The sequence below is a fragment of the Dermacentor andersoni genome, chromosome 11 (genome assembly GCF_023375885.2).
Source record: "Dermacentor andersoni chromosome 11, qqDerAnde1_hic_scaffold, whole genome shotgun sequence".
Lineage (NCBI taxonomy): Eukaryota > Metazoa > Arthropoda > Arachnida > Ixodida > Ixodidae > Dermacentor > Dermacentor andersoni.
Window position 1 is genome coordinate 82,997,522 of NC_092824.1, and position 14,921 is coordinate 83,012,442.

General features: G+C 45.4%; 2 protein-coding genes across 7 annotated transcripts in view; one reads left to right on the top strand and one right to left on the bottom strand.

Annotated features, from left to right (window-relative positions):
• LOC126517944 (general transcription factor IIF subunit 1-like) overlaps positions 1-1,824 on the bottom strand; it is a 38,017-nt gene extending 36,193 nt beyond the window's left edge. For 5 of the 6 annotated variants that reach the window (XM_050167770.3, XM_050167771.3, XM_050167767.3 and 2 more), the window contains exons 1-3: positions 1,775-1,824; positions 1,395-1,456; positions 1,187-1,259 (exon numbers count right to left, since the gene is read on the bottom strand). In XM_050167770.3, the coding sequence (XP_050023727.2) occupies positions 1,187-1,259; positions 1,395-1,456; positions 1,775-1,804 (165 nt within the window). In that variant the 5' untranslated portion in view covers positions 1,805-1,824. The remainder of the gene's footprint in view (positions 1-1,186; positions 1,260-1,394; positions 1,457-1,774) is intronic. The other variant, XM_055064211.2, reaches the window with a different exon arrangement.
• Positions 1,825-2,038: 214 nt separating this feature from the next.
• Positions 2,039-6,315, top strand: Nup160 (nuclear pore complex protein Nup160). The gene has a single exon (XM_050167761.3). The coding sequence runs from the start codon at positions 2,119-2,121 to the stop codon at positions 6,205-6,207; it is 4,089 nt and encodes a 1,362-aa protein (XP_050023718.2). The 5' UTR covers positions 2,039-2,118; the 3' UTR covers positions 6,208-6,315.
• Positions 6,316-14,921: the final 8,606 nt, after the last annotated feature.

Sequence of the window (14,921 nt, forward strand, 5' to 3'; positions counted from 1 at the left end):
GAATAACGGTGGTGGCATTTGTTCGAGCATTACATTTTTTCTTTACTGAAGCCTGGTGGGTGCTTTTCAGGCTGATGCATGTGACTGATGCATGTGATTTTATGCTTAAGTGCCCTTCCTGCAAGAACCGATGTATGGTCTGCAGTATGTTATAAATAAAGAAATAAGTAAAATAAATAAGTGCTTACGCAGCCCACCTGGCACAGCGCAGGTGTTCCTTCCGGGCTGTCTCCTCACGGGTTTTGAACTTTCGTCATACAAATTTAAAGTATGCAGATAACAAAACCTCCCGTGCATACAAACAGAATGAGAAGAAGAGCATTTGTTTGTCTTTTGCAACCAATACATTAAGCAAACGTCCGGGGACACTGACCTGTTATTGGAAATGTGTAAGCTTAGACAGTGTAGAAGCAGCTTGATCTATTTCAATACTGTATCCTAAGAGTTTGTTTAATTCAATTTTTGCTAATTAAATTATTTCAAATGTGTTTTGACACCGCTTTAGTTTATAAATGCAGGAAAGTTTCACACTACATATTTAAATTTTGCGCTCTAAGCACACCAGTCTGGTGGAGTTATCGCAAAAATGACTGCAGTTCTCCCATTGTTTTGCTGTGTGGGCGGCACACTGCCCAATTCGAGTATACCATAACATGGTTATGTCTCCAATAGACAGCTAAGCCTCCAGTAGATGACTTGCACCAATGTCATTCTAGCCACCATGTTGGAGGACCAACATGGTGATAACCCACTTCCAGGATGTCAAGTGCAAGCACTTCGAATAAATCTCAAGCAAATTTATTCTCAACTTAAATGTAAATTATTAATCACAAAGGTATGGAAAAAAAATTGCCACAATGTTAAAGCGATCTCGATAAGCCAAATTGCAGACCAAATTTTTCACATAAATATGTTGCACTTAAACATGCCTAATGCCTTTCAGAATAGAAAAAATCTTTCCTCGCTCTCAAGGACGAGAAAAAAAAAAAAGAACTTTTGTCATTTTCCGCAAGGGACACAGTTTTCAAAAGGCGCGCGTTCAGAACCACCCGCGTATGACGTCACATACAGGGGGTCGTTCCACTCCCAGTAGATAGCCAACGTGGACTTTGGTTTTCGTACAACACAACAATACCCCGGTAGCCAAATACGCCGCAGCATGTTGATGCGCATGCATGCATCTCACCTGCGTCCACTTGGATATGTCTTGTTTGTGCGCAGCATTGAATCGCATGACATGATACCGTTTCTTGGTTTGCCTGGGTGAAACGGCACAATACTGCACGTGAAAAAGACATCAAGACGTGTAACGAGAGAGGATGTCAAGAGATCGACTGCGCGACAAGGATGATTTATCGCAGTACAATCAACACAAACGCAGACGCTTCACTTACTTTGGTATCCGGACTATGAACTCTTGTCCCTGGCTGCTGCTGCTACTGCTGCTGGAGCTCTGCTGTCATGGCAGAAAATGAGCAAAGTTAGAACAAACACGAATAAAGAAAAATTATTACATCGGCCAGAACACAAAAGCTAGCATAAATACATCATGGCAAATCAACAAGAAATCTTCTAAAATCATATGGCCTGCACCGACAAGCTGTTTAAACGCTCGCGGCCTCATTAAAGAACGCCCCAACCAAAAACTACTAACCACTAAGAACCAATACAGCGCTACACAAATTGTAGATCACTCAGTGGAAGAGTAGCACCCTTCAGATCGCGGGGCGATTAATAAAACGAGCTTAGCGAAAGGAAATTTGTGCACACTTACTGAGCCACTACTTGCTGTCGCAGCCGCCATTGACAAGCTGCAACAGCTGCTTGACGCGCCATCACACAAGCAACGCAATCGTACAGAAAAATAAGTATTTAGTTTAAAGGTTAAGTTTTCTACACCTAAATAAACGCTTGGTTTTTAATAAAATTTACACTATATGCTTAAAATACGTTATGTAAATTAAAACAAAGATGCATGTTTATTACTAGGACTGTTTACTAGCACGCCATCTGAGTGCCTGCATTATCGCACGCTGTACCTGCCTAGCCGGCCTGTGCGGCATTTCCAGCGCGCGCGCGTTGGATACATGTTAACTTTTCAAAACAAAACCCTTCACAATGCTTGAAGGCAACAAATACGTCAAGTTTGTCGAAGTTCCATTGCGCGAGACCTCGCCGCCGAAATGGAAGGAGTTGACCATCAACACGGGCGCGGCGCAGAGCACGCTCGAGGACATCAAACTCACCGAGCGAGCCGGCGGGTATGCTTACCGAGAGGACCCGGCATCGGCCAACGCGACACGGAACCGATTTATCTACTGGAAAACCAACCACAATGTTCTGGAACTAACTGAGGAATCGTTAGACGTGGACCTAGTTGGAAACAAGCTGCGTCTGCGCTTCCAGCACACGCCTCTGCTGGAAGGAGTGTCCATCTTCGAGACCAGGAACAACCTCGTTGTCCTCGCGGCGACCATAGCGAGCGTCCACCGTCTCTCATTCCCACACCCTCGGTTACTCAGCCCGGACCCCGGATCCCAGTTTCCCTCTACGTACAGCATCCGCTCCGTCTTCTTCGACGCCTCGGCTACATTGCTTCGAGACTACCACGTCCTGAATCACGCGGGACTTGGCACCACACTGTCCCACAACTCGTGCAGCTGGCTCGGAGCGAATGGCGAAGCCATCTTCGTGCTCGGCACTAACACTTCCACGCTCTTCGTGGTGTCCATTGACCCGCAGGAAGTGGGCGGCCAGGTATCGACCATGGAGATTCGAAAGAGCGCCAGCGTGACTCGCTTTCTGAGTGGCATTCTTCCCGCCTCGATGCGAAGCGACGAGGCGTCGCTGAGCCTTGTGTGTCATCAAGCCGACGACGACATTTTCATCTTCGCTCTGTCCAGGGATCTCCGCATCCGACAGTGGTCGTACAGGAGCCAGGACTTGCTCTCCATGTGCTCTGTGCTGGACCATTGGCCGGCCTCAAAGTCAGCGTCGGGGCTCGGCGGCCGCCAGTCGTGCATGGTTAAGGCGACCGATAGCTCTGGCGTCGACGTGTACCTCGGCGTCTACGCGTGCTTTCCAGAGGGGAACCACTTCTTCGTATTCCAGCCTATTCAGCCTCAGGGCGGTGGCCACAAGATGGTTCTGATAACAAACATAAGAGCCCCAGGGAACGACCTCGTCGACTTTTGTTTGTTGGACTCTACCCTGTGGACACTCTGGGTCCAACAAAATGATGAGCCACTCATCTGCACGTTGTGTATCGATGCGCTTGACAGTCCCAGTGGCAGTTGGGCTGGTGTCCATCTGCAGCCTAGTGTTCCACCAGAGAAAATCACCGTGCCTGCCACTCTGGATGCGCGAGAATTCTACCTCGAGAAAATAATTGGACAAAATGCTTTTTCCTTCAACACCCTTTACAAAGTACTAGGCACATACGGCCGGCGTGGAGAGCTATCTGCTGATCATGGCCGCCGTAATCTAAAAGAGGACATTGTGAGCACTGTTGAATCAGAAATTCATGCCAATGCTGTGGAGGTTGAGCTTGGTGATCAGGAGTATGTGAACCTGGCCCTACAGTGCTGGGGAAAATTTTATTATGCCTGCACAGAGTATCACGCTGTTGGCCTGAAGCCACTTGGCTTGTTTGTGGACCCAAGCACAGGGATGGCAGCCCTCATTCGGCGTGACCACGTATCCTTGCTGAGGCCATGCGAGTGGCAAGAAAGCTGTATACTTTCCGAAGAACTTCCACCGTGGTGCAGTGATGTGGCAGATGAAGGCGTACAGGCACTTGCATCCTGCCTAAAAATGATTAATTCATGTTTGACTCCAGACTTGTTGGTTGAGTTTTCACAAGGCCTGTACTTCATGGAAGACTTTCAAAGCCTGATTGAAAAAGTGGTTGCCCACCTGTTGGGCCCAGAGTACAGCATTGTGGTGAATAAGATTATTGACACAGTTCACACTAACCTGCCATCACTGAAGAAGCTTATTGATTCTATGGACCTTTCACTAGTGAACCCATGCACGACACCTCGAGGTCTCCACTTCAATGTGTGGAGCCTTCTGTTCGGCAGTACGGCTGGCTGTGATTTCATGGCTGCATGTCTGCACCAAGTGATGCAGTTTCGTTTCACATTCTGCCAAAACTTGCTACTGCTCCAAGGTCTCATAGTTGCTGCAGGGCATAACAGGGATGCTTTAGACCGCCTCATCAGCAGAAAGCTTATTCCTGAGACACAGAGACTTGTGCGGGCATACTATGCAGCTCTGTGGGCCACAGAAGCAGAAGGTGCACCTTTAGCAAATACTCTCGAAGGAGGCATGAAAGGGATGGCTATAAGTAGCAGCTCTGATGGATTTGGCATCATCAGCCAGAATGCAGAACAGTATGGCCTTGTTTGGGTTTTTCTGAGGAATGGAGGTGGAGAGGCAGTTAGGCGGCAACTCTCTGAGAAGTATGAACTTGAGCCAAGCCAAATCTGGACAGCGATTCTTCCATCATTTATATCCATTGCAGCAGAGTTGATATGGCCATTCTCGGATAACTGTACCTTCCCGAGGTCCTTGCTCGAGCTAAATCAGCACCTCCAGCTGCAAGAGTATGTCCGACTGCTAACGGACTGGTGCTCCAACAACTGGGAGACAAGAACATACCTCCTAGCCACCAGCTTTCTTGTGTGCCACGAGTATCACAAGGCTTGCATGCTTTATCAAAAACTTGCATACGAACGTGTTCCCACCGAGCCTTACATAATGCAGCAGATTGGGAGGATGAGAAGCATCGACTCATCATCTGAACTATCTTTGCTGCCCCTGTACTTTCTGAAAGTAATCGATGCATTCACAGATGCCCCTGATTGTGTAATCAGTCTAGCTGAAGCAGCTCTGAAGTGCACGCCTAAGGATGACCCTAATGTCCCGGGGTTGTGGTCACTGCTGTTCAAGCACCAACTGCAGCTGGGTCACATCACCGAAGCATATCATGCCATGATACAGAATCCAAATGGTGACCACCGCAGCGTCTGTCTGAACCAGTTAGTGGTTGTGCTATGCGAAAGGCGTCAGCTCTCAACATTTGTCACATTCCCATTCAAAGGGGTTGAAACTGATGTCGTCCACATCCTGGAGGGACGTGCAAGAGCAACCGATGTTGCAGAACAGCATTACTATGATGTCCTCTATTGCATGCATGTCAATTCGAAAAAGTATCGGAGAGCTGCATCAGCAATGTATGAGCACGCCTTCCGCCTTCAACAGGAAGCTACCGGATCAGAGAGCCTTAAGAAACAAGAACTGTGCCTCCTTGCTGCTATCAACTGCCTGCTGCTTGTGAAGCCTGAAGATGCGTGGGTTGCCATGCCTCTACCCATTGGCAGACAGCTGGACAGGTCAGCAAAGCGTGACAACACAGGTGAAGAGATTCCACAGGCACTACCAGGAAAATTGGAGGTGATCCAAGTTGAGGACGTCCGCCGCAAGCTGAGTCTGGTACGTGCATGGCTTCAGCTCGTTGAATCTAGCCAAGACAGCATCCGCATGCCGCTCACTCCCGAAGAAACTGTTCTTCTTCTGGTGGGCTGTGGCCACTTCAACATTGCCATTCGTATTTGCAAGCAGTTTTCCATGAACCTGAATCCTGTATTCGAGGGCGTTGTCCAGCAGTGCATAAAGAGCTTGCCTGCTCAAACAATCCGGAGTGCTCGGACCATCAACCCACAGTGGATCATCGAGAATCCAAAGGCAGTGCTGGACATCCCTGGACAGGCGTGGCTCCTTCTTCATCACTACCTGGAACAGCATGAGAGAGAGCCAGGAACCACTCGTTATCACCGCCTAATTACAAGCAAGCTTTTGTGCAATGGCTACTCGCTTCCACCTTGGCTGACTGAATCGTACAAGAAGCGTGATGCACCAGAGCTTTTGCGGCTTCTGATCGCATATTCACGTCTCGAAGAGGCAACAGACATATCGATCGAATATGTTGATGCTGTGCTGGGAAAAGGAAAAGAGTACTTTGGTTTGACCTCAGCATTGCATGCGAACTTGCCTCCCGTCTGGTTGCCCCACACAACTTTTGACCGCCTTCTTGTGGCACTGAAGAGCTCACCCAAAATGGAAAGCCAACATCAGAAACTGAGCCAAAAGTTGAAGGACTACTTCAAGACTCTTGAACGTGTGTCTTTTGCCATGCGAAGATAATGTCCCATGAACGTGTGCTTTTGCTTTTAAGTTATGTCAAATAGTGTCACATAAGATGTTTCGCGAAAGTGTATTTTCATTTAATAAATCATTCAATTTCCCTGTTAATTTCTAAACCCTGCATTCTAGTGTCATATACAGGGTGTTTCAGGTTGCACGAAACGTTAAGAAATGGAGGTATGCACTATGGGAATGCAACCAGCTTATTATTGCTCATTGTCCTATAATCAACTGAAAGTATCTTGTACTAAGAGCTTAAATGATTAACAAGAGTTTTTAATGTACTGATTTAAATGCAAGAGCTTCAACGGAGAAATTGTTGAGTCTATTGAATATGGATATAATTTCTTTATATGAACAATGCTATTGCAGTGTTAATTTTTCAGGGCTTGAAACAAGATGTGAAAAAAAACACGAGTCTAGGCACTTGTGCACAGCAACATTGGTGTCCTAAATCATGCAACCAACAGATGATTGATGTTAAGCAGAGGCAGAGTTTCAAGGACTCGCCCAAATCTTTCTAGAAAGCTTGTAGGGTGGAAGTAGTTCAGTTACCGCTTCTGGTTTGTGCAGTTTTACAGCATTAGGCCAACTGCTTCAGCTAAGCCAAAATTTTGCTTCAAATAAACTGGTTATAAATGAGTATAGTATGCACTATTAAAGCAATCGCAGCAGAACTGTGGGGCTGGTAGTTGTATAATTTCACCGCAAAGTTGCTTATCTAACGGACCTGTGTGAATGAGCCATATGCATGGTCTTGTAGGGGGGTATCGTGGCTGGGAAACCTCCGTAAAGTTAACAAAAACGATGGGTGGTGCGAGCACCGAATAGGGGTAACGAACAATAGTATAGCAGAGAAGAAAGGACACATTATTTCACCACGTGCCACACCTGCAGAGTGGGTTGCACCGTTGCTGCTGGCTGCGTCTGCTGTCATCTGCCCTACAGTGCAGCAGTTGTGGCAGGAGAACACTGGGATGTATGCCACGGTAGCCACCGCAGAGTCTAAGAATGGGACTGTGCATTGCAGAGGTAGACCATTGCAAGAGTTGGAACAAAAACGGGAAACAAGGGAACACCACGCACTGTGTGCACAGCCGAAGAACGAGCCGTGTACAAGAAGAGGCGTCGACAGCAGAGACGCGACTATAACGACAACGTGCCCATGCGAAAGTGGAGAATGCGGCCAGTGGCTTTGTCTCCATAAACGTCGGCAAGTGCAGATGCGCAAGTCGGCGTCGAGCGCAAGCCTACCAATGAAGATTGCGCACTGGAGGCCGCTTGTAAGCGTCAAGCTAGGTCGTTTGAGTCTGCGTCCAAGCAGCAGAAGCGCTAGTTTCCACCTCCTTCGAGTTTAACCAGGGCCAATTCCAAATTCAAAAGAATGTTTCTGGACACGGAGTTTGGCTTGCTCAGAACATCTTCACTGGCTAAACCACCACCATATGAAAAGTTCAGCTGGAAATCTTTTTATTATTGGGAGCCTTTATTACTGGCAACAGTTCTCTTGTCTCTAATAATTATGAAAACTACTTTGGTAATATGCTCCCTAAACAGTGCGTTTGCAACTTCCGCTGTTAATTGTAATTTTCAGTAGGGCCTGTTGAGGGACCATTAAGAAGCAATCTTTTTCTTCTTTTTTTTTTGCAGCTAGAGAGAATCATGTGACAAAAGAGTGCTTAGAATTGTTGAACACACTGTCTCAAAGTGTTGGCACATAGAAGCCTCAGCCTCAATAATGATGTCGCAAGAGCAGCTCTTTAAGACTACGCAATTCAGTTTCAATCATCAATAGGAAAAAGACCAAGCTTAAGAAATGTACAGCAAGACGAGGACAGCACTTTATCCTGTTGTTTTCTTTGTCCTCATACATTTTCCAGGCTCGTTTTTCTGCAGCGAAGCTTTCTTTGCAACCCATCCGGAACTTTTCTGACCACGCCTGGTGGGTTCTGCTGCCTTGCTGAATAGCTCATGTTTTACAGACATAATTGAATTAGGTACCTGATGGTGGGAATCGAACATCGGTCTTCCAGAAGAGCAGCCCAATGCTCTAACCATTAGGCCACAATCACACGTACACTTTCTCCGAGCCAGTGCCAACCAGCTCTTTGACTTGATCGCTGCTTGTACTGCATTTCGTAGCATCAGTGTGCGAGAGCATGTGCGTGCACCAGTTTTCACCGATGACGCAGGAACGAAACGGGCAAACACAACAGTTTTATTAACCGCTTCACATATATTCCAAGTGTATGTTGGATCTGCATTCTTATATTCATGAACGTGTATCAACTAGCCAAACTTGGCTTGCTTTTTGATTTTGACGTGATTTCTTGTTCTCTCAAACTTAATTCTATGTTTTTATACAAGTTGAACAGAATAGGTGTACCAGTAGGCAGAGAGAAATGTAAGGCTGCTGATAGGAACGGCTTCAACAGAATACCTGCAACTATTCTCAAGCTGTGCGAAGCTGCACAACAGTAGTATGTAGATCCACTTGTTCTGACTCTGGATGCTTTAGTGTAGCTGTGATGGAAGGACAGCTCTGATAACTGTTTAACTGCAATGTCAATGTTGTCCTGCACAACAGCACGGCTCAGCAGTAGCAGCAGCAGTCTACCGCATTCAGTGATTGGTAGACTTTCCAAGAAAATGCAGGAAATTTGGTTGATTGCAATTAGTGACAGCAGCAATACTGAACAGGAAGGCAAATACTCTTCAAACCACTGCAGCGTGTAGCCTAAAAATATTAACACAAATAAAGAAATTATAACCAGGACATGAATTATCTCACGTTACCGAAAAGCCCTGAAACACTCGGAAATCTAAATTCAAATCTTAGTTCAATCATAACCACTGCTGATATGCAAGCATTCCAGCACAGCAACATCTTTACAAATCAACTATTCATTTGCATAAATCTAGGAGAGCGGTTGGAACAGAAGTTTCGCACGTCATTAAAACGAACAGTGAAGATGATTTTACACATCTCGTTTCCTTCCAAAAAAATATTAAAATATTTATCTTCATTTCTTGCACCGTGCTTCTTGGGTTCTATGCTTATGCTTATTAGTACTTCTTGAATCAACCAATGATGTAAGAATATTAGCCAATCACAAATCACATTCTTAGAATCAGTGCAGAAGACTACAGCAACACTAAAATAGGAAGGACACAGGAAGAGCACCCTGATGAACATCACAAATGACGTGCCGGAGATATTAATTACACTACATATTATCAGAATTGCTTGACGCCTTCTCTCAGCTTGGCTTCATAAACATGACTTATCTAGCCTATGCCGCCCCAAACGAAGATGCTTGCATGCCAAGCACTCTATACATAACTGAGGTTTTTAGTGCACGAAAAGGGACGAGAGACAGGGCAAGACGCGGACACAGCGCTAACTTCCAACAATTGTTTTATTCCACGAAGCGGTACACATATATATGCGAAGCAGTACACTCTCTATACATGCTCCCTTCCTTGAGCCAAGTCTTCTTGATGCACACTGGAGGCTGGCATTGAAAATGAAGCGCCATTTTGAATGCCAATTTCGTGCGTATGACTGCAGTCTTTCATATGGCTCTCTTAATGCCAGGGCCCGCCACACTGTTTTGACTAAACTTTTCATTGATGATTATAAGTAAATTCCTCTTTGGGACTATGGGGTAGCACGAGGGGGAAAATTATTATCCACCGAACTGTAGCACGAAACTACAGAGGAAACCAATGTAGGTTTCTGAGTTTCTAAGAAAGAAGGCTTCGTAGCTGAAGAAAAATTTGCCCTGATACAGCAATCAACCTCAGGTCTAACACCTTTCAAGGGCAGTCGCTCTAGCATGCGAGCTAACCCAGAAAGGCTGTTGGTCCCAGGTTCAATCACCAGATCAGAACAAATGTTTCTTCAGTTGCGAAGCTTTCTTTCTGGGAAAACCATATGGCTTTCCTCTGTAGCCTCATGCTATCCAGTCGAGTGGATGACAATGCGCATTCCATGAACCTTCCTCACCTTGCGGTCTTCCACAGAATTTATTTGCAATGTTATATGGTGACATGTGCCATTGCATTAAGAATCTTTACCCTTCAAGTTATGCTGAAAGACTAGTAGAAATGTCCAAGTTTATATGCTTACTTTGAATATTAGGTCTATTTTCGTGTCATTTGGTTCTAATCTTTTGGTTCTATGCCTTTTCTTTTGCTTTACTTACCGAAAAATTTTGTCCGAATGATTTCCTCGAATTTTACTATACAGGGTATTAACGACTTTTACATGATCGAAGAAATTATGAAGACCAACCTAACTGCTCTGTCTATCATAGGACAAGAGTTGCGAGACTTCGAAATCCACTCCCAGAAAACCATTAATCAGAGCACAACTTTAATGTCATTATATATTTATTCTGGTGTTTCATCATCATCATCATCAGCCTGATTACGCCCACTGCAGGGCAAAGGCCTCTCCCATACTTCTCCAACTACCCCAGTCATGTACGAATTGTGGCCATGTTGACCCTCCGAACTTCCTAATCTCATCTGCCCACCTAACTTTCTGTCGCCCCCTGCTACGCTTCCCTTCCCTCGGAATCCAGTCCGTAACCCTTAATGACCATCGGTTATCTTCCCTCCTCATTACATGTCCTGCCCATGCCCATTTCTTTTTCTTGATTTCAACTAAGATGTCATTAACGCGCGTTTGTTCCCTCACCCAATCTGCTCTTTTCTTATCCCTTAACGTTACACCTATCATTTTTCTTTCCATAGCTCGTTGCGTCGTCCTCAATTTAAGTAGAACCCTTTTCGTAAGCCTCCAGGTTTCTGCCCCGTACGTGAGCACTGGTAAGACACAGCTGTTATACACTTTTCTCTTGAGGGATAATGGCAACCTGCTGTTCATGATCTGCGAATGCCTGCCAAACGCACCCCAGCCCATTCTTATTCTTCTGATTATTTCACTCTCATGATCTGGATCAGCAGTCACTACCTGTCCTAAGTAGATGTATTCTCTTACCACTTCCAGTGCCTCGCTACCTATCGTAAACTGCTGTTCCCTTCCGAGACTGTTAAACATTACTTTACTTTTCTGCAGATTCATTTTTAGTCCCACCCTTCTGCTCTGCCTCTCCAGATCAGTGAGCATGCATTGCAGTTGGTCCCCTGAGTTACTAAGCAAGGCAATATCATCAGCGAAGCGCAAGTTACTAAGGTATTCTCCATTTACTCTTATCCCCAATTCTTCCCAATCCAGGTCTCTGAATACCTCCTGTAAACACGCTGTGAATAGCATTGGAGAGATCGTATCTCCCTGCCTGACGCCTTTCTTTATTGGGATTTTGTTGCTTTCTTTATGGAGGAGTACAGTGGCTGTGGAGCCGCTATAGATATATTTCAGTATTTTTACATACGGCTCGTCTACACCCTGATTCCGCAATGCCTCCATGACTGCTGAGGTTTCGACTGAATCAAACGCTTTCTCGTAATCAATGAAAGCTATATATAATGGTTGGTTATATTCCGCACATTTCTCTATCACCTGATTGATAGTGTGAATATGATCTATTGTTGAGTAGCCTTTACGGAATCCTGCCTGGTCCTTTGGTTGACGGAAGTCTAAGGTGTTCCGGATTCTATTTGCAATTACCTTAGTAAATACTTTGTAGGCAACGGACAGTAAGCTGATCGGTCTATAATTTTTCAAGTCTTTGGCGTCGCCTTTCTTATGGATTAGGATTATGTTAGCGTTCTTCCAAGATTCCGGTACGCTCGAGGTCTTGAGGCATTGCGTATAGAGGCTGGCCAGTTTTTCTAGAACAATCTGCCCACCATCCTTCAGCAAATCTGCTGTTACCTGATCCTCCCCAGCTGCCTTCCCCCTTTGTATAGCTCCCAAGGCTTTCTTTACTTCTTCCGGCGTTACTTCTGGGATATCGAATTCCTCTAGATTATTCTCTCTTCCATTATCATCGTGGGTGCCACTCGTACTGTATAAATCTCTATAGAACTCCTCAGCCACTTGAACTATCTCATCCATATTAGTAATGATATTGCCGGCTTTGTCTCTTAACGCATACATCTGATTCTTGCCAATTCCTAGTTTCTTCTTCACTGCTTTTAGGCTTCCTCCGTTCCTGAGAGCTTGTTCAATTCTATCCATGTTATACTTCCTTATGTCAGCTGTCTTACGCTTGTTGATTAACTTCGAAAGTTCTGCCAGTTCTATTCTAGCTGTAGGGTTAGAGGCTTTCATACATTGGCGTTTCTTGATCAGATCTTTCGTCTCCTGCGATAGCTTACTGGTATCCTGTCTAACGGAGTTACCACCGACTTCTATTGCACACTCCTTAATGATGCCCACAAGATTGTCGTTCATTGCTTCAACACTAAGATCCTCTTCGTGACTTAAAGCCGAATACCTGTTCTGTAGCTTGATCTGGAATTCCTCTATTTTCCCTCTTAGCGCTAACTCATTGATCGGCTTCTTATGTACCAGTTTCCTCCGTTCCCTCCTCAGGTCTAGGCTAATTCGAGTTCTTACCATCCTGTGGTCACTGCAGCGCACCTTACCGAGCACGTCCACATCTTGTATGATGCCAGGGTTAGCGCAGAGTATGAAATCTATTTCATTTCTAGTCTCGCCGTTCGGGCTCCTCCATGTCCACTTTCGGTTATTCCGCTTGCGGAAGAAGGTATTCATTATCCTCATATTATTCTGTTCTGCAAACTCTACTAATACCTCCCCCCTGCTATTCCTAGTGCCTATGCCATATTCCCCCACTGCCTTGTCTCCAGCATGCTTCTTGCCTACCTTGGCATTGAAATCGCCCATCAGTATAGTGTATTTTGTTTTCACTCTACCCATCGCCGATTCCACGTCTTCGTAGAAGCTTTCGACTTCCTGGTCATCATGACTGGATGTAGGGGCGTAGACCTGTACAACCTTCATTTTGTACCTCTTATTAAGTTTCACAACAAGACATGCCACCCTCTCGTTAATGCTATAGAATTCCTGTATGTTACCAGCTATATTCTTATTAATCAGGAATCCGACTCCTAGTTCTCGTCTCTCCGCTAAGCCCCGGTAGCACAGGACGTGCCCGCTCCTTAACACTGTATATGCTTCTTTTGGCCTCCTAACTTCACTGAGCCCTATTATATCCCATTTACTGCCCTCTAATTCTTCCAATAGCACTGCTAGACTCGCCTCACTAGATAATGTTCTTGCGTTAAACGTTGCCAGGTTCATATTCCAATGGCGGCCTGTCCGGAGCCAGGGATTCTTAGCACCCTCTGCAGCGTCGCAGGTCTGACCGCCGCCGTGGTCAGTTGCTTCGCAGCTGCTGGGGACTGAGGGCCGGGGTTTGATTGTTGTGTTCATATAGGAGGTTGTGGCCAAGTACTGCACCAGGGTGGCCAATCCTGCTCTGGTGAGGGAGTGTGTTACCGGTTCTGGTCACCGGCATCAGGCCACACTCCAGGCCTGTGTATGCAATTTTATCAACACGCGGATTTTTTTTTTTTTTTTTTTTTAATCCGGTGGAAAATTGCGCGGCACCGGGATTCGAACCACGGACCTCTTGCACGCGAGGCGGGTGTTCTACCTCTACGCCACCGCTGCAGCTAGTAGTAGGTGTAGTAGTAGTAGTAGTAGGTCTGGTGTTTAGTAGCAGAAAAACACAATGGACAGTAGAGGGGACATGCATAAGTGCTGTCCTGTACATTGTTTTCTTAAATTTCTACACTACGCACAAGAAAAGATGTACCAACAAGGCCAAAAGTCCACGCTTGCAAAAGTCATCATATGTTTTAATTTTAGCTCCTTGCTGTCTAATAAGCACATGATTGCACATTCCTGCAGCGATGTATCAACTTTTATTCGACATCAATTTGGTTCTTCTCTACCTATGCAGCACACAGCTTCTGATATCCCTTGCTTAATGTCACCATGCCAATGCTTACCTTCTTATTACTGCCTTTAAACCTGAGAGCTTTGTGGACCTAACACCAAATCGAGGATACCACGCCACAGGAGACCGTATTGAAAGAAATCTCGGTAAAGTTTAGCAAAGAGCCGTTGATCAATGTGCCACATGAAAAGTCTGGTTTTCACAACTTGCAGACGTCTGCGTTTTTGAGAAGCTTCACAGATAACACTTTCTATGAGTGTGGAACGAAACATGACTGCATCAAGTTTTGGCGCATCAATGACAACACTCTTGTTGACAGTTGACAGGCGAGCAGTGGTGAAGACTTAAGTTTGTTGGGTAAACTTATTCCCACATAGAAAGTAAAGCAAAACAACTCGACACTGGCTATAACAGCAACTGCACTCAGTGGTCGTCAAATGCCAGTGCTCGCACCTGGCCACATTTATAGTTGCTTCACTGAATTTTCGAGATATTCTTGTGGTGACAATGCAAATTCTAGAAAGTACCACGATAATCCTCCAGTGCACCTACAAACCAATCGACAGGCTCGTCGATCTGGAAAGAATGGCGACATTCGAGAAGCATATGCTATCCGATATTGCGAGTGCATTCTCACGCGACAACTGAAACGCAGTAACTAAGACTCGCTGTGTAAGCGACTGAATGAAACACGCATGGCAAAACGAAAGCATCAAACAACCCCATGTTATTGGTTTCCAGCACTATTATTATTGTTTAATGCCTTTTACAAAACTCTAAACCACAGCATAATGGTGCAATATTGATGTAATA

What these genes read in the sequence shown, in the direction of transcription:
- Nup160 (XM_050167761.3), top strand. Translation starts at nt 2,119, where the DNA reads ATGCTTGAAGGCAACAAATACGTCAAGTTTGTCGAAGTTCCATTGCGC.